General features: G+C 37.9%; 1 protein-coding gene across 3 annotated transcripts in view; it reads left to right on the top strand.

Annotated features, from left to right (window-relative positions):
- The window catches only part of FGD4 (FYVE, RhoGEF and PH domain containing 4), a 112,233-nt gene extending 100,868 nt beyond the window's left edge, over positions 1-11,365 (top strand). For all 3 annotated transcript variants that reach the window (XM_088141178.1, XM_088141180.1, XM_088141179.1), the window contains 5 exons: positions 100-195; positions 2,180-2,305; positions 3,209-3,349; positions 7,771-7,911; positions 8,572-11,365. In XM_088141178.1, coding sequence (XP_087997304.1) covers positions 100-195; positions 2,180-2,305; positions 3,209-3,349; positions 7,771-7,911; positions 8,572-8,841 — 774 coding nt within the window. In that variant the 3' untranslated portion in view covers positions 8,842-11,365. The remainder of the gene's footprint in view (positions 1-99; positions 196-2,179; positions 2,306-3,208; positions 3,350-7,770; positions 7,912-8,571) is intronic.
- The last annotated feature ends 9,064 nt before the right edge of the window (positions 11,366-20,429 follow it).

Raw genomic sequence — 20,429 nt, 5'->3', positions numbered from 1 at the left:
TCAAGCATGGGTCTATCTCTAGAGTTCGTTTTGGTCCTGCATTCAATAATTTACTCTTCTGTTGAATTTGATATTTTTTCTCCATTTCATTGATTCCAGGCTCTTCAGAGTACTATAGATGCTTTCCAGCAAAGAAATGAAACATTCAGAAATGCAATTGCAAAAGAATATGATGACATGCCTATTGAAGTTTCTGTAAGTTGAGTGTAATTTTTGGGTGGGGTACGCTCCTCTCCGTTGATATTAATTCAAGAATCTATATGAGGAAATGTTAAAAATAAGCTTGTGCGGTTATGCTGTGTCCCAGTTATGCCTCTTTTCTTAGTATTAATTTGCGAAACAGATTACACCGCCATGAGAATGACCTTTCTGCCATGTAAATGCTCATATGGGCATGTTTTTATTAGCAGAATTGTAATGCCGTCAGTATGCATAGTACTCTACAGAGATGTCTATCCAGGGGATAGTATAATTTGCTGAAAGAAAGAGAAAAAAAAGGGGGAGCGTAGAAGCAGGAGCAATGGGAGAGGTAAAAGATAGCACAAGTCAAATGTAGCACGGACAAAGCGGTGTCTGTCATCTACATGGCAAAAGTATTTATTTATAAATCATTTCAATGTATAAGGCTGCCTCAATTCCAGACTGATTTATTATAACTTACCAATTTATTACTACCAAGAAAAAACAGTCTTTTATAGGGGTCCTATTATGTATGAGCAAAAGGTTATCCCATTGCTTTACCAAGTCCGCTTTCTTCTCCTCAAACTGTCTATTCTCTTGGTTATCTGTGTGAACCTGTTTACTCTGAAGTAGATTTTTCTAAAGTAGATTATTTCTTTGATGTTAATATTTGCGTGTATTCCTATTACAAAGTCTTTTTCTTGATTGTGTATTTGTCTTTCCCCTGCCTAGTCTTTATGAGAATTATTCCCTGACTTAATTAAAATAGTTATTCTGAGCGAAGAACACTTCCTTTGGTTAGTGGGAGTTGGCAGTTAAAGAAAGACCAATTAAGAAAAGTACCAGGTAGAGGAAGAATATAATAGAATCGTTGAAATGCCTCCCTACATACATGGGTGGTGGTGGGAATGGCTGCTACAAAGATCTTTAAATCATGGCTATGATCAGAAGCAAGTAAAGGTGATCATGTTTTTGCAGTAACTCAGTTCCTTTCTGACCATACACGGTTTCTCAGTTTGGACATGATTTTATTTCATGATGTGAAAGTCAAGACTGTGAGAGCAGACAAACATTGTGTGACAATCGCCTGTTAACCAGCACAAATGTGTTACAAACTTTTCATTCCAGTTACCATTCAGTCATTACAAGAGTTACAAGAGTTTTATCTTTTCTTTTAAAAATTCTGTGTGACTACCTACTCAAGCAATTTTCACTCCTTTTTCTATTGCACATTATTTAAAAAAAAAAAACTAAATCAAAGGATAGTACATAATATTTGGAATATTTGGCATTTCTGTAGGGAAAATTCAAAGAGCTGCAGAGGGAGACATAAAGAAATGCAAGAGAGATAAATGCAATGATAATCACAGTCTTTTCTTTATTCAGTCAACAAACAAAACATAAGAGCACATTTAAATTTAGACTTCATTTTTAATCATCATACAACATAAGTGTCTTTTTGGTTAATCCATTTGTTCCTACTATATTCTGATCTCTGCAGAAATTCTCTTTATGCCTCTTCTTGCACACAGAAACAGTGCCATGCCCATTCAAATATCCCTTTCTGGTTTAAAGTCTGTTGCAGTTATGGGGTAGATACACAGCTGCCATGAAAGTCAGAATCCAAATCTCTCGTTCTCTTTTTTATTTACTTATTAATTTAATTTATTTATTTTCAAATTTATCTATGCCGCCCATGTCACTTTTCTTTTCCCCTAATTGCTAGTAGAACTTATTTGTGTATGGATATTTTAATTTTTGGCATTCCCTGCCTTTTCCTACGTCCCTGGATTTGGTTATGGCTAGCAAAGGGAAATACAAAACATCAGACTGTTTTTCTGAGTGTCCTTCAGTACTAGATATGCAGCTGTTTTTCATAGTAGCATCCCACATGTCATTTAGTTTTAAGATTAGCCTGTCATCCCACTGGCTTTTCAGAGGGAGAGCTAATTTCCTTTTCTGCTAATAACGTTCCACAATTTATTTTTTCTCCTCTGAGACTGCCGAGCTCGGGAAGAGAGCCCCAAGATGGATCCGAGACAATGAAGTGACTATGTGTATGAAATGCAAGGAGCCGTTTAATGCACTAACAAGGAGGAGACATCATTGCCGAGCTTGTGGGCATGTAAGCACAAAGCCACATCTGCTGGTTAACAGTTGCTGAAGCTGCCAAAAACTTGTTCAGAAACTCCATCTGGTGATTGCTTTTAAATGCTGTTTTGTTTCAGCTGACACTTGCCATGGCAGGAAGTCAGAATCTGTGAACCACACATGAACCAAATCTGCGCCCCCTTACGGACAATGCAGGAAACTTTTTTGTAAATGGTTCCTTTTGGCAACTTGAATGTTAAAATAATCATACTGAGTTTCATTTTACTGCCTTGATGGTGACCCCTCTCAGATCTCTGTTCTGAGCTGTCATGGGGTATTTGAGCCTTCAACTGATAATCTGCAATCATTCAACTGATGTCAGGTTGTCTTTGGAAATTTTCTTTTCAGGGTGCCAATTTTAATCTCTGATTAGAAGAATTTTATTTCTCTGATATTTTTAATTGTGTAATTCTTAGATGTTGAGTTATGTATTTATAATTTTTCTACACAGTGCTTTTGGTATATACATATTGACTGCCAAGTTTAGTGATACTTATATGTTCTTATGCTCAGAAACAAACTTTTGGATTCCTGTATTAACCATGATAGGGATATTCATGATACAGAGAGCTGGTTAACTTACAGCTTTCTCCCAACTGAGAGTTAAGGGTCAATTAATATTATGCTTATCTTCTTTTGTGGGTCTTTGATTATGTTTGTCTTTGAGTGGTGGTGCTAAATGCCTGAGGAGCCCTGTGTTAGAACAAGATTGGGTGAAGTTCATGTTTGGTTGCTATGATTGTAGAATAAGTTAATAATAAGTAAAAATTAATCCTTTAGTAAAAATCTCACCATGACAAATGGTGTTGGTTTGGAAGCGATATTTGGAAGCAAACTGATGTCCAAAATAACTCAGTTTTTCCTTATTTTTCTTAAGGTGGTTTGCTGGAAATGTTCTGATTATAAAGCTCATCTTGAGTATGATGGCAATAAACTGAACAAAGTTTGTAAAGATTGCTACCACATTATAACAGGGTGCACTGATAGTGAAGAAAAGAAAAAGAGAGGAATCTTGGAGGTATGAAATTTAAAAAATTAAAGTGTGTTTTGCCTTGCTTATTTTACATTGTTTTTTATTCTTTGTTGCATGTCCCCATTTTATTAACATAAAATGCCATTGGTAGTTCTGATAATTGCTTAAAATTACATGCATAGAGCAAGGCATTCATGAAAACTAACAAGCCAGAGTCTAAATTTATGGCCACATGCAGAAAACTCACAAGCTGCTGGACATGAATCATTCATTGTGTGGAGGGGCCACTAAACCATTTTTAAATTCCCTGCATGTGAAGGTTTCTGTGAAATAGGCCTAGCTAATTTGGACTAGCTAAAACCCAACATTTCTGACTGTTGGCCACACTGGCTGTAGTCACTGTGAATTGTAATTTAGCACTGTATACAGAGATACAAATTCTCCACCTTGCTAATTTGGGTTCCTCAGTCATGATTCCTTACATGTTGAAAATAACAGGGTTTCTTGGATCTTCAGTGGACATATTTTTGGCTGTTAAAGGTAGAGAAGAAGAGAGGGGAGAAAGAAAAGTGACAGAAATTAGCAGAGGTGGGCAGAGTTTACTAAAAAAAAACCCCATCCCCTCAAAATTACAAATAAGCTTATAAGCTGCAATTCAACTGAAGTTTCCAATGCTACTTATTCTATCAGCTGTTTTTAAAAGCTCTCATTTCTTCTTTATCACATCCAGTGATTGTTTTGGCACAACAAACCCACACCAACTGCTGTTTAGCTACAAACATGCTCCACCATAGTTTCCTTTCTAGTGCTTACTTTGTGCAAACCTGACATAGCTACTTTCAAGAGATACTTCAGAAGAACCCAGAGGGAGGAAAAAAAGCCTACTGTTTTGTTGTAAGCTTCTTTATGAGTTCCCTCTCTGGCTTCTTCTAAATTTTTGTTGTTCAATCGTTAAGTCGTGTCCGACTCTTCGTGACTCCATGAACCATATTGCGCCAGGCCTTCCTGTCCTTCACTGCCTCCCTGAGTTTGCTCAGTTTCATGTTCATTGCTTCAGTGATGCTATCTAACCATCTCATCCTCTGCCGTCCTCTTCTCCTTTTGCCTTCAATCTTTCCCAGCATCAGGGTCTTTTCCAAAGACTCCTCTCTTCGCATTAGTTGACCAAAGTATCTGAGCTTGAGCTTCATTATCAGTCCTTCCAATGAGCAATCAGGGTTGATTTCCTTTAAGATTGACTGGTTTGACCTCCTAGCAGTCCAGGGGACTCTTAGAGTCTTCTCCAGCACCACAGTTCAAAGGCATCTATTCTTCGGCGCTCAGCCTTCTTTATGGTCCAGCTCTCACAGCCATACATTACTACTGGAAAAACCATAGCTTTGACTATGCGGATCTTTGTCGGCAAGGTGACGTCTCTGCTTTTTAATATGCTATCTAGGCTTGCCATAGCTTTCCTCCCAAGGAGCAAGCGTCTTTTAATTTCATGGCTGCAGTCTCCGTCTGCGGTGATCTTGGAGCCCAAATAAATGAAGTCTGTTACTGCTTCCATTTCTACCCCTTCTATTTGCCAGGAATTGATGGGTCCAGATGCCATGATCTTAGTTTTTTTAATGTTGAGTTTCAAGCCAGCTTTCGCACTCTCCTCTTTCACCCTCATCAAGAGGCTCTTTAGTTCTTCTTCACTTTCTGCCATTAGGGTGGTATCGTCTGCATATCTGAGGTTATTGATGATTCTCCCTGCAATCTTAATTCCGGCTTGTGATTCTTCCAGCCTGGCATTTCTCATGATGTACTCTGCATATAGGTTAAATAAGCAGGGTAACAGTATACAGCCTTGTCGTACTCCTTTCCCTATTTTGAACCAATCGGTTGTTCCGTGACCGGTTCTAACTGTTGCTTCTTGGCCCGCATACAGATTTCTCAGGAGACAGGTAAGATGGTCTGGTACCCCCATCTCTTTAAGAATTTGCCACAGTTTGTTGTGATCCACACAATCGAAGGCTTTTGCATAGTCAATGAAGCAGAAGTAGATGTTTTTCTGGAACTCTCGTGCTTTCTCCATGATCCAGCGAATGTTGGCAATTTGATCTCTAGTTCCTCTGCCTCTTCGAAACCCAGCTTGTACATCTGGTAGTTCTCGGTTCACGTACTGCTGAAGCCTAGCTTGTAGGATTTTGAGCATAACCTTGCTAGCATGTGAAATGAGTGCAATTGTGCGATAGTTTGAGCATTCTTTGGCATTGCCCTTCTTTGGAATTGGAACGTAAACTGACCTTTTCCAATCCCGTGGCCACTGTTGCGTTTTCCAAACTTGCTGGCATACTGAGTGCAGCACTTTAACAGCATCATCTTTTAGTATTTTAAATAACTCCGCTGGAATCCTGTCATCTCCACTAGCTTTGTTGTTAGCAATGCTTCCTAAGGCCCACTTGACTTCACTCTCTAGGATGTCTGGCTCAAGGTCAGTGACCACACCAGCATGGACATCAGGGACATTAAGATCTTTCTTGTATAGTTCTTCTGTGTATTCTTGCCACCTCTTCTTAATCTCTTCTGCTTCTGTTAGGTCCCTGCCTTTTTGTCCTTTATCATGCCCATCTTTGCACTAAACGTTCCTTTCATATCTCCAATTTTCTTGAAGAGATCTCTAGTCTTCCCCATTCTATTGTTTTCCTCAATTTCTTTGCACTGTTCATTTAAGAAGGCCTTCTTATCTCTCCTTGCTATTCTCTGGAAATCTGCATTCAGTTGCTTATATCTTTCCCTTTCACCCTTGCTTTTCACATTCCTTCTTTCCACAGCTATTTGTAATGCCTCATCAGACAGCCATTTTGCTTTCTTGCATTTCTTTTCCTTGGGATGGTTTTAGTTGCTGCCTCCTGTACAATGTTACAGACCTCCATCCATAGTTCTTCAGGCACTCTGTCTACCAAATCTAATCCTCTAAATCTATTCATCACCTTCACTGTGTACTCACAAGGAATATGATCTAAGTCATACCTGAGTGGTCTAGTGGTTTTCCCTACATTCTTCAATTTAAGCCTAAATTTTGCAGTAAGAAGCTCATGATCTGAGCCACAGTCAGCTCCTGGTCTTGTTTTTACTGTCTGTATAGAGCTTCTCCATCTTTGACTGCAAAGTATGTAATCAATCTGGTTTCGGTATTGACCATCTGGTGATGTCCATGTGTAGAGTCGTCTCTTGTGTGGTTGGAAAAGAGTGTTTGCTATGACTAGCTTGTTCTCTTGACAGAACTCTATTAGCCTTTGCCCTGCTTCATTTTGTGCTCCAAGGCCAAACTTGCCTGTTATTCCGATTACTCCTTGACTTCCTACTTTAGCATTCCAATCCCCTATGATGAAAAGGACATCTTTTTTTGGTGCTAGTTCTAGAAGGTGTTGTAGGTCTTCATAGAACCGGTCAACTTCAGCTTCTTCGGCATCAGTGGTTGGGGCATAGACTTGGATTACTGTGATGTTGAATGGTTTGCCTTGGATACGCACTGAGATCATTCTGTTGTTTTTGAGGTTGTACCCCATTACTGCCTTTCCCATTCTCTTATTGACTATGAGTGCAACTCCATTTCTTCTAAGGGTTTCTTGGCCACAGTAGTAGATATAATGGTCACCTGAATTAAATTCACCCATTCCCGTCCATTTCAATTCGCTGATTCCCAAGATGTCGATGTTCAATCTTGTCATCTCATGTTTGACCACATCCAGCTTGCCTTGGTTCATAGATCTTACATTCCAGGTACCTATACAATATTGTTCTTTACAGCATCGGACCTTCTTTTCGCTTCCAGATACATCCACAGCTGAACGTCCTTTCGGCTTTGGCCCAGCCGCTTCACTCTTTCTGGAGCTACTTGGAATTGCCCTCCGCTCTTCCCCAGTAGCATATTGGACACCTTCCGACCTGAGGGGCTCATCTTCCAGCGTCATATCTTTTAGCCTTTTAACATTGTCCATGGGGTTTTCTTGGCAAGGATACTGGAGTGGGTTGCCATTTCCTTCTCCAGTGGACCACATTTTGCCAGAACTCTCTGTCATGACCTGTCCGTCTTGGGTGGCCCTGCACGGTATAGCTCATGGCTTCACTGAGTTACGCAAGCCCCTTCGCCACGACAAGGCAGTGATCCGTGAAGGGGTCTTCTAAATAGCACTATGAATTAAATGAAGAAAATGGTCCCTGCAGTTGATTTATTATTAAATATTTTGTAAAGGCCGACAGTTCCTCCATTATTCATTCTATTTCTGCAAGATTACATTCCTTCTATATCATGTTTCTTTGATGAACAGCAAAATACTAAGCCAGCAGTTGTGTTTAAGGAGGTTCTCCTTCATTTTTGTTACTTAATTGACATTTGCTGTGATTTTATTCTTTACCAATTATTCTCTGAGAAATTATGAACCATTGTAGAGATCTTCTAGAATTCTTTAACAACATTCCTTTTATCTCTACAGATTGAATCAGCAGAAGTGTCTGGGAACAGTGTGATATGTAGTTTTCTCCAATACTTGGAAAAATCTAAAACATGGCAAAAGGCTTGGTGTGTGATACCCAAACAGGAAGCCCTTGTTTTATATATGTATGGCGCTCCACAGGTATGTAAAAGGGGTTGAAGCCAGAAGATGACAAAGTTCCTTTCTCTATATAGGGTAGCATGATACCATGCTTACCTTTCATTTATAATTTTGTAACCATAATTCCTGCTCTTTCTGAGTTTTATTCTTCCCCTATTGTACTGTAAAATAAGGGTTTGAACAATAAAAATCAGAGTTGGCTATGACAATTGTGTATCCCTTCTGACCTTCTGTTTACAGAGGGTGATATATGATGCCAGATCTGGGTTACACGAATCTGGAGAGCCACTAATGGCAACAATAGCTTAGATTTTTCAGCACCTCTTAACTGCTACCTTGTAGTCATCTGGATGTTTGCAGTTCAGTGTGGCAACCCTGGGGATGAAAGGGCATGGAGGGAAGAGATCTGATCTCTCTGATGTCCTGCTAGGATGTGGCTTTCTCCAATTTTGCACTTTTCTTCTTTTGTGGATGCATGTTTGTTCTACAAAATTTAATCTTAATAGGGATGACCATAATGGAGCTTTTCCTTCCTCCAGCACTGTTTTTCTCCTATTGGGAAGGCTGGAAATCTCCTAACATCCTCTGTAGCCCGACATCTATAATAAATTAAGAAGCTTCTTTTTGGTGACTCCTATCAAATGCTGCATTTTTAAAGTAACATTATTTCTGTTTACATAGGATGTCAAAGCCTTGGCTACTATTCCACTTTTGGGCTATACAGTAGATGACACTCCAAGAAGTGCTGACCTCCCACATAGTTTCAAATTGACTCAGTCCAAGTCTGTGCACAGTTTTGCAGCAGACAATGAGGAGCTGAAACAGAAGTGGTTGAAAATCATCTATTTAGCTGTTAAAGGTGAAACACCGGATTGCTCAAATGATTCGCAAATGAGTTTGGAGGATCAGCATGAAAGCACTGCAAAATTGGAATCAACAAATGGTCTGTAAAGCTGTATTTGTCTCATTCATATTTGGGTTGACACTACTTCCAAAAACAGTTGAAAAGAAGCCAGCCTTTCTGCCATGTTTCTGAGCACTTTATGTTGGAAAAGAACAAAAAAGTCCATATCTTTTTAGAGAAACTGTCCTTATATTTATGTTATGTCAATAAAATTAATGTACAGAAGCATTCCATATTTTCTTTTTATTCAATTAATGTCTTAGCCAAAAAGTTATCAATATTAACCTAATACTGTTATTTCCAAGATTGTATTGTATGACATGAATACTATTGGGGATGATACAGCTTTTTCATAATGAAGCCAACATCTTGGTTATTTTCTAGGAATCATATCTGTGTGTTTTTAGATATACCTCCACGTTGCCAAATAGATGTGTAGTGAAATTTAAAGATAGATTAGCTTACTGCATCTGAATTCTCGCACTATTTACACTGACTTGTATATAAAAACTATAAATTTTTGTTCGTGAACCAAACAATACCCAGAGTATCTAAACATTTCAAATGATCTATTTAAAAACCTAATTCTTTTCTGTTAAAATTTTTATTGAACAATAAGAACATTATATAATATTTGCAGGGTATGTTTTTACAGGAAAATGTACTATACTTAATTTTGATTCCTTTTCATGATAATAAATTAATGCTTGCCTATGATTTTTAAAAATGAAGCATGCATCCTCCAGAATTTAAGCAGAGGATTCTAAATTTAAGAAATATTTGGTGGCTCGTTTATATAAAATAATATTGGTATTTTTATACATTAATACAGAACTGGAAAAAATAGTAGTAAAGGCATGTATTGGATGTATAGATTCTAGCTGTGTTTTGAAAAGCATAATTTCTCAGTTCTGTTACCTTGGAAAGTGGTGCTACATTTCTAAAATTTTAAGTGCTTTAGTAATTATCAGCTTGATCTTAAATAATGTCTTGTGATATATATTTTCCCTTTATATTAGGACTCTTTTAATACAGAGATCTTAATATCATGGATCAGTTCAGACTTTGCACCAAATCATGATTAAAGAAAATTAAATATATGTTGAGTTCATATATTTCAGTAAGCCATAAAGTAATTTGTTTGGCTTATGTGATGTGTAAAGCCAGCTGTTTGTAAACCATGATTTATGGCTTAAGATGTGTGAACCAAGTCATTGTATTTATTCAAACTATGGTTAAAACATACCTTAACAGTTACAGTCTTAGCATCATGTCCAAATGGACAAATTAGTTGGCAGCTGGCCGGCAAAGACACAATTGAATCATGCTTCGTGCAAAGAAGAGTCTGACCTGACATTTTAAATTGACAAATCATAATTAAAACCATCACTCCTCATTCAAAGATCGCTGCATTGAAAAAATGCTGAATAGACTACGTCTTTCTTTGTATTTTGAAATTCCAGCAGCAATATGGGTTCTAGCATAATTAGAACAAATCATATGATAGGATATTTGAACTGACTATTTATAACTCCTCATCAAACCATACACATGTGCTACAGTTAATGTTACTGCATTATGTGTCCCAAAACCATAAAAATGGGGAGCAGATTGATTTCTCTCATATGCACCGCACTTACCATGCATGATCATACATTGTATTGTATAACAGAATGCGATTTATAACAGAATGCGATTGTGGGAAGAATATCAGTTTCTGCAGAGCTGGGAAATGCGTGTTTTCACCTTCCTTTTAGAAACTTTCTTGAAGAAGTAAACCTTATGCTGTAATCTTACCTTTTCGTTTGGGAGTAAATTCCATTCCATTCATTTGGACTTACATTTAAGTAACGATGCATAGAATTGTACTGCCAATTAAGTTTTGCAATATTGAGCCGATAATTAAGCTAACATGTAATAATGGTTTTATTGTATGTTGCTAATTATTCAGAATATTTATCTTTCATTGCTGGAGTGGTATGCATGCAACAATCATAAGCCAGTATTGTGGGCAGTTAAAAGTACAGATTTTTACCCACTATCTACCTGGAAAAAGACAAGATTAGTTGAAATTTTCTACATTTTTAAATAATCAGTAATATTAGATGGGGAAATTATGATTAAAAGTTTTATATGAAGATGGGTTCAGGGTTTCTACATTCCATTTAATTGTATGCTCCTTTCTGCTAAGCATTAAGTGCATAACGCACCATAACAGACTGAACACAGGGGCGGGTAGCCTTTCTGCATCTCCTTTGCATCTTCCACAGCATCTTCAGATTACAGCCACTGAAATTTTGAAATCTGGTGGCACAGGTGCTGCTTGGTAGCAATGTTGTTCCCTTCGCCCACGTGTTTTTGGAAAAAAGGCACAAAGTGGATACAAAGCTTAAGGTATCCTTTTTACCCCTTAACTAAAGTCTAATTTGAGTCAAACACAACTGGTGGTGACTTTATACTGTTGCCAAGAAAACTTTACAGATGGACATGTCTGTAAAGTTTCTTTGCCGGCAGTATGGAAGTGGTTGCCATTTTTCTGAAACTTAAAAAAAAAAAAAAAAAAAAAAACTTTTGAGGTGAACTTATAGCTCCTATTTATTTTTGAAGGGCTTCCATCCAAGTACTCTTAGCTACTAGGGTCAGACAAGATCAGCCAGATGCTTAATTCCTCTCCCCTAAAAGCAGTCCAAAAATTGGCCGTCTTTAGGGTCATGTTGCACCCTTGAAAACAGGATTTGCTCTAATTAGAGACATGGCTTGCTCTAATTAATAAAAACAGGGTTCGCTTTAACATAGATTGTTTGTCATCCTGTGATTTTTCCCCCAGGGCCTGTTTTTCTGCATGTGGTATGAAATTAAACTAATTCAGTATTGTTCTGATTTCGTAGAGGGGAAAGATACGGGCACATAGAAAATCTATAGTGGTTTATACTTAGGCGTGATTTGATGATCTTGGTTCTAACGTGCCCAACACCAGAGCTGAGAGATTTTGCAGGCCTTTACAATCACATAAAAATTAACTTTAGTGAAGCTAGTGGATTATATTCAATTTCTAGTTTCGAATATGTTTTCTGAAAATATAATTACAAAAAACCGTAATCATATGACAGAGAGAAAATTGAAATTACTTTTCAACTCTTATAACTTGGGAGCCTTTGGGGGCTGTCTGAACTCTTGAGTTCATGGTAAGGTTCCTGTTGCCCCTGAATGGAACTGCCCACCATCCATTAATTCAGATCTGCCAGATTCCTTTGATAATGATTGCAAATTTTTTTGCAAGCAAATTCAGGCCCTCATGTCTTCTGTAAAATATTCATTGATGTTATATTGCTTGTTAAGATGCAAATTTTGTTCTCCCAACAAATAATATGTTGACCCAATATGCCTTTGTTCTACAAAGAATTATTTTTACATGGCTCCCATGTACAGTTATCTGACAATTGCACATGGGCGTATATGGAGCAAAATGCTCACACACATATATAAGTATTCTGTGTAGTAAAATAAAGAAAAAAAGTTTATGATAGGCAACACTCTGCAACCTAACGCTGTATTTCCCCTTGCTTTGAAATATTTCCTTGGTAGAAAACTGATAATATGCAAAGCAATTCTAAGATGAGATAAGTGCAAATTTTAAAAAGGTCCCAGTTGCAAAGCTAGTTGTTCCCAATGTTTGAACTCAATCTCTGATTTGTATTCAGCAGCTTCATTCTGTATGTACTTGTCTCAGAAAATCAGCCTGGAGGGTAAACTTTGGGCTGTTAGTTATCATTCAGGAAATAATGTGGCCTGTTTTCTTGGAATCGTATTTGAAAGCAGGCTTTCTTATACTAGAATGAGTGATCGTTTAGAATTCACACTGATCTCAGTTATGTAGTAAACTACCTCGTATGGGTTCTGTCTGAACCCATGAGGAGTGGATAAGGGAGAGTTTTCCTTCAACCTCCCCCTCTTAGATTAATAATAAATAGCACATAACTAGCACTTAGTAGAGCAGTATTTCTCAACCTTAGCAGCTTTAAGATGTGTGGACTTCAACTCCCAGAATTCCCCAGCCAGCCATGCTGGCTGGGGAATTCTGGGAGTTGAAGTCCACACATCTTAAAGCTGCTAAGGTTGAGAAACACTGTAGTAGAGAGTAAGGCTGTGTAAGCTTCAAAAATGATTTAGAAGAAGTGCTTCTGAACTCAGGTGGAACAGCGGCCTCTACTACTCCTTAAAAGTAGCCCAACTTTTTTCAAGCTTCTCATGAGCCTGAAAAAGATGTGCTGCTCCTTTAAGAGTCTCCTTAACCTTGAGTAGATTCCTTAAAGAAGCAGCACCCTTTTTTTCAAGCTCAAGGTGAAGGCTGTGAAGTCAGTCTACATTACTGTAATGAAGAGCTGAGAGAGGGTGCGCTTCTTCAAAATGATTTCAGAAATGCGCGTAGCCCAAATAGCACTTCCAGGATGTTGAACCTGCTAAGCACACTCCCGTAGAAGTGAATTTGAAAGAAATCAACGAGATGTACTTGAATGTTATTACAAGGTGGTTGAAGTTGTTCGATTCTAATGTAAAGCACAGCTAATGGTGATTTGAAATGAAGATACGATAAAGTTATAATCAAATTTTTGTATTTTAATCTGACTCCAAAGTCTTTGTGTTTCTCCCCCTGCAGTATTTGGAAAGAGATGGAGAGAGATTGTGAATACTGTTATTACAAATTAGTTGTATATTTCCTTCCTTTTTCTTATCTCCTGACTTTAATTTCTTCGGTTTTCTATTTTTTACTCTTTCTTCATTCTGCATAATGTTGCTTCCCCTGAAGATTATGTACATATGTAAGGAAGGATCTGGAAAATGATGGTAATGATGACGATAATCTACTTATTTTTCAACCTATCCCACCCATAAACACAGGCTAAGAATTATTTTACTGTAAGTAAGTTTAAGGATATTGTTTCACTGGGAACAACTGGATTTTGTATTTACTCTGTTTTTGTCAGATGTGTCTTGTTGCTAAATAAGTTGTTATTTCTTCAGATGGAATCTGTGTTTGGTTTGTTCAGTATCTAGTCAGCCTAAAGCAGGACTTATCAATACAGGGGTGTGTGTGTGTTGGGAGATGTTTTCCTGGTGTGCTTGGCTTTAAATAATATAATAGTTAGAATGTCCTGTTTTTAAATAAAAGTGTCTGTTAACAGAAAAGCCAATTTTCTGTGAAATTAAGTAGTTAAATTGTCCTGACTTAAAAGCACACATGTAACTTCCCTCTTTACAACCTTTTCCAAATTAAAGCTCTTTTTAAGTAGGATGGTAAAACATTCCAGTTCCTGTTATTTGCCTGTGAAGTTTCTGTGAACTTGGTTTGGGTCCTTTCTGTGAAATTCCCAAATCTTTAATTTTTATTTAAAGAGCTATAATTCTGATATTTCTGGTATTTAAAATGAACAATCATTATAATCACACAGAGCTGATGCAGGTAAAATCTAATTCAGGATACATCTTGGTCAGCAGCTGAAAGGCATCCTTTTAATGCCCCTTCCATTTCAGTCGTTAAACATTTCATTGACATGGCATGAACCAAATTAAGGATCTAGCAGAAATTCCTCTTAACCCAGCAACTGAAATCCATCTTAATGCCAGGTCTGGATGCTGGAAGAAGGATCAGAATTAATTATAGTTAGTGACTGTAATGATCAACTGCTTACTATGGCCAGTGGAGAAGGGGAGAACTTGTTCCATGAAGGAGTGACATTAATTGCTGAGACTGGCTCCCAGTTTGCTCATTATTTAGCAAGGGGGATTTGTTTTTGCACAGAACAATTGCAGAATTTGGTATGAATTGCTAACTGCTTTTATGCCAGCTACTCCGATGTTCAATAAATAATTCTTGTTGGGTAATGAAAGGAGGAAAGCCCACTGAATTCATTTCAATGAATGGATTCCATAGCAGAATGTAGTAGATCACCAGCAATAATGAATATTTCTGCTTGCAGCCTTACCCATTCCCAAATAATACAATATAAACATTAAATGGAACATTTTTGGAACATTTTACATTATCACAGCTAAATATAAAAAAGGAAAAAGCAGGTGAATGTGCACGTGATATAAGATAAAGCATGTTTCTTTAATGCATTATTTAAACATTAGTGCTCCCTGAATTTATAGAAATGTTTCTACTACCTGTTAATTATTATTGATCAAGTGAAAATGAATTAACAAGATATATTAATTTACTTGTTTTAATGTGTGTTCAATGTGAATCTACAGCTGGCTGTCAGATTGATTTGACGTATTCTAGGGAAAAAATGCTGGGCATAATCTTACCAAATGGCTATCAATGAGAAAAGCCACTTTGGTTAGATCAGCCTCACTGAAAAATAGCTTCTATGTCACAAAAAAGTTATTTAGATAAGCACAGGGATACCAAACGTAATTATTAGTTTTAAAAATAGCACTTCTGTTGTTCATATTGTTGGGTGTAAATAAATGGAATGTTCTGTAACGCAATGCTTTTTTGATAGCTTTAGCACTATTGACTTCTTATTCTAGACCTTTAAACAAAGTAATGACCCTCGTGGCACTGTGTTAGATATTTTCATGATTATAGTTTTGGTAAGTTTGTAGTACACCGCAACTGCACGTACAATACCTCCCCCCCCCCGAATAACACCTTTATTTTCATGGCAAAGCTTGATTTAGGCTAATATTGAAGAATCATATAGACTAGAAAGTGAGTAACCAAAGCAAGTAACTGGGCTATTGGTTTGCCTGTAGAATTTTATTCTTAAAAAGGAATAGAAGGAGGACAAGGGTAACGAGCCAGGAGTAATGTTGTCAACCGAATTGCATGGGCTTCTTGTATGCATTGTAAGACAACCAGTACCACAAGGACTGTTTGCCTAAATGAATAGTCTTGTGGTAGTGACCCTCTTATTTAGGTAGGTGGGAAACAGACCAGCAATTACAAGTGTCTCCCCCCCCCCCCCAAAAAAATGCTTAAAAAGTAGACTTGGTTAGCCCAGTGTCCGTTAGCGGGCTCTGACTGAAGTTTTGAGCTTGCTGCCTACTGCGGCTCCCAGCACTCTACTTGAGAGGAGCTGGCAAGATCCCTTTGGATCCTGCCAGTTTTCTCTCAAGGAACAGCCTTCCAGAGCACAGATGGGTGATCTCGCAGCTTCTCCTTTTCCAGGAAGGCACCATTCGCCTGGGTGCAAGCCTAGCTGCTGGCTATTTCCTCTGCATCATCTCTGGTGTTAGACAAAGGTGTGATAGCTTGTCATTGTTCTACCCAGAAGTCCCCCAAGTGTCAAAAGGCAAATGCTGGTTACCCCAAAGGAATAGGAAGAGAGGTGAATTGATTCACACCTCTTTAAGCTATCCAGGAGGAGGATTTAAAACAGACAGTGGTCTCCATTCTACCCATCAATTTATTAAATCAAGTTATCATGACCAACTAGCAGTTGAAGTTGATGTTCTTCAGTCTCCCTTCCCCAACAAGTGAGTGTGGAATGTCTGCTTCATCTGAGGAAGTTGAAGCTGTCTTTTATCTCCACAGTAGCCAGCAGCTCAGCTTCCCAGTTGGCAGCCCTTTTGGGGAGAGCCTCTCAATTCTCCATCAGGAAAGGGAGCTGTTTCAAGGTGAATAGAGAAGTCCAGCAAGTGTCTTCCATCTTTTGCTTCTGCCCTGTCATCAACTTGTGTTCCTTCTTTCCTTTTCCTACTTCCTCCCCCAAATGTAAGCTTATCAGGCACCAACTGTGAAGATACTCCCTAATGATGAGGCTTATACCCAAGGATGGTGTTTTCCCTTCACCACCATGCCCAGGTAGATACTTGTCTGATAAATGCATGCACAGGAATTCCCTCTGTTGTGATGCAAATTTTAGTCCTGGGAATTACCCTGACTGGCAAAGAAAGGATCTCATGTGCTCAGGCTTTACAAAAGGAACGCCAGAAAACTTGTGTTAATTCTAGGACATGCTGAAGCTTGTTTTACATTGTGGTAAAAGTACCCACACGTTTAATACTGAACACCTCCTCCTACCCCGTACATGCATTTTTAAAACCCTTAATTTGTATAGCATGCTAATGTGTGTTGGATCCAGAAGTTATCACAGCGATGTTTCATATATTGATATGGTAGAAGTGAATATAAAGTATGTATGTGTTTGTTATGGCCAGCATGGAGGTTCATTCACACTTGAGCTTTGAGCAGGGTTGCAACTGTATTAAGTAATAAATCGCTGGATATAGGAGGTAGGAAAACAGCGGTCCTTCTGAAATTTGCTATTCAAAGAGATTGTTTCAAACTGATTAATAAGATATATCCTGGTATGTACTTTTTTTTTTGCCACTATTTGTAGTTCTGGGTTCAGTCAGTTTCCAGTGATACAGTAGATGATGTGTCTGAGTCTGATGGAATATTTTGATTAAATATTGGTTGGATCTAGAACTCTGATTCTCACATCTCATTAAACCATTGTTTGGTTAAACAGGTTTATTGAATAAACCATAAATAGCTGATTGCACAAACCCACTCAGCCATAAACCATACTTTATAAACCACAGCAGCCAGTTTTATACAACATGCTAAGCTGAAATTAACCAATTACTGTATGGTATAATGTGATGTAAGGATCCAGCAACTGAAAATCAGTGCAGTTTGAAGCTGGAGCCAACCTACATTAACTAAGCAAGTTCAACCATAACGTTGAGATGATGGAATCAAGGACTTAGATTATGTCTACAGTTTCCCTATAGAGAAAATCCCCAAGAACAGGAGCAGGTATAATCAGTTGTTTAAGCAGACATCATACTGTTGTTTTTCAAATATATTGGGGTATTTTCCCTGTCTCAGTATCTAAGGAAATACAGTACCTAGATTGCTAATGTGAACGAAGAGCCACCACTTGAGAACCAGAGGAGAATGGTTAGATTTCACCCCTTCCTTTTCATTCTTATTTCTTGGTAATTTGACAAACTGAAAATATTCATGCATTTCCCCCCCCCCCGCCCAAAAAAACCACCTGCTGAGGAATCAAACTCATTTTCTTCTTCTAGACCATATTATATGAACAGATGTTAACAGTATTATAATTTTATAATTATTTGGGGTAGGAGAGTGTTGGTTAGCTTCAGGTGTTTTACAGACAATATTTTTTGCAGCATATTTAAACACTTAATTAGCAAGTCCCTGTTGTATATATTATCAGTGCCACTTTGTAACTGGTTTGCAGTGCCTGCCTAATTTGTTCTGTTCCCATTACTAAAGAATATAGATATGGTTTTCATTAGTACATTGTTGAAGCAAATGGTTTTTGAATTTTTAGAGAAAAAACTGTATATAAGTTCAGTCTTCAATATGGAATTCTATCAGAGGCATACAATATTTGTGGTAAATCAACAGAGAAGAGGTGGATTTTCTCAAAGTATCCTAGCAAATAATAGGCTGACACTAATTTGTAGGGGGGAAAGAGCTTTTTTTTTTTAAGTATAGCAAATCTAACTTACCTTTGAGCATTCTCCAAAAAATGCCTAGAAGCTCATCTGTTTTAGAATCAGTATACTGAGTGGTGATATTATGAGCAGGCAGGGCAGGGGGTGGGAGATTGGATGAGTATAAAGGTTTATAACCATCTTATTCCAAACTCACAGGGGCTTTCAGAATATTGTAGACTTAAAGGATGTGGGAAGCATGCTTTGAATGTTTCCTGAATAGTAGCCAAGTCAGGCTTAGGTGGCAGTATCACTACAGACAGTACTTTGGGATATACTTCTATTTATTCACAGAATGATTTTTAGAAGGGCTTTTTCACTTTTTTCTTTACCGCAAATAGATTCCAAAATATATGAAAAAATGAAAAAGTAATATTTAAAATGGTGAGTGTGGTTAGCTTTACCAGTTAATAATATGTACATGTATGTAAAATAATGGCAGATATTTATATACATTTCTGTAATATATGTATATTTGGTTGATAATGGTGGGAGCTGGACTACTGTAAAATTACGCACTTTAATTTCTGTTGAAAACTTTAAAAATTTGTAATCCTGTAAAATAAAAGCAACAATCAATCAGTAATTATTCTGCGATTTTCATATTGATGAGTGTGTTCATCGTATTTTTTACTGGCCACATTAATGGTGGAAAAGAATCATGTGTAAACTGCAGGCAATGCTACAATTTATTGTTTTTGACAATAAAACAATATTCCCTAATTAGGGAATAGTCTGGCAGAGGAAAAGGCCTGGGTAAAAGACACAAAAATGTGTTTTGTTTTTAAAAAATATACTCTGCATGAAAGCAGCATCGGCGTGGTCTAATGGTTATGGTATTGGACTAAGACTGGGAAGGCCCAGGAATAAGACTACTCTCAGGAAAACCCACCTCACCGAGTGGCTGTTGGGAGGACAAAAACTGAAATTTTCATGTCATACAATTTCATTTGAGATGCAAGAAGCTATGACAATTATAGAATTACAAGTCTGATCACTGTCCAGCTTTTTTGCGAGGGGTGTGTGTGTCTTCAAACTTTATTAAAAAAAATATTCAGTGATCCTCCAGACAGGATTGAAGTTTTGCAATACCTACTTTAGAAACCAAGCAGTGAGTAGCAGAACATGCAGTTAGGTGTGAGAGATGGGAAATATGTGTTACACGCCTTCCTCCCTTACATACACTTTAATATTCCCAAAATATAACATTATTTTCACAGGAAATCTGTCACGTATTACAAGATGACTGGCCTCTATTTGAAATCCAAGTAGACAGTTTACATTTACATGAAGCTGCTCTGTGTGGACCTTCTCTTCCTCCTCATTCTCTGAACATCCTTTACTCTTAAACTGATCTTCAAAATCAGGACCTCAGCCAACTTCCGGTTCATCTCTTCCTCCTTCCAGTAAGCTCATAGTACTGTAGTCTGTTTATGGCTCTGAGGGCATTTCCACACATAGAGTACTCAAAAGCAGCTCTGGCTTTGACCCCCCCCCGCCTTCCTTAGCTGAGCTGATTTTTGGACCAGTTTCAGTACAACACAACCAGATGGATTTTCTTCTCATCTCTTGACAACAGTTAGGTTCTGACAAGGTTGAGGGCAACTAATTTCCCTATTGTGGCAATACTTCCCATCCTTCCTCCAGGCTGCAGAGTTTCAGCCAATCTTTAAGGGAAATACTTAGTAGGAGAGAAATTAACGAGTTTTATCTGTTTCATCCTGGAGGAGAAAGCAGGCATGCAAAGCACTAGCTACCTGGACTTTTAAATTTCTTGGGTAAGGGATGAAGGTTGGATTACTCCAATTATGATGTGGAAATGCTCCAGAATGAGTTACAATACTTGCAACCTAAAAAGCATGAACTTTATTTGGAACTTACCATACCCTCTTCCTTGTTTCAGTCACTGCTGCAAACTACAACCATGTTCAAGGCATTCAGAAAATCCCTAGTTGCAAAGAGGATGCCATGTCACGTTCACAAGTCAATTCAGATTTTTAATATGAGAAGAATGATTATGCAGCCGGGTACCTTCATCCATTGCAAACACTTGTTTTGGGGCAAGTCAGCACACACATGCATTTAAAGTGGAAAGAGGCCCCCAGCATTCAGGTTGGCATCAGTGAAGAGGATCAGCAGGTCCACTTCAAAG

The sequence above is a fragment of the Python bivittatus genome, unplaced genomic scaffold, assembly GCF_059951505.1.
Source record: "Python bivittatus isolate LINGU-HERP-01145 unplaced genomic scaffold, Pbiv_v1 ctg000330_np1212, whole genome shotgun sequence".
Classification (NCBI taxonomy): domain Eukaryota; kingdom Metazoa; phylum Chordata; class Lepidosauria; order Squamata; family Pythonidae; genus Python; species Python bivittatus.
This window is presented reverse-complemented; position numbering and strand designations above follow the sequence as displayed.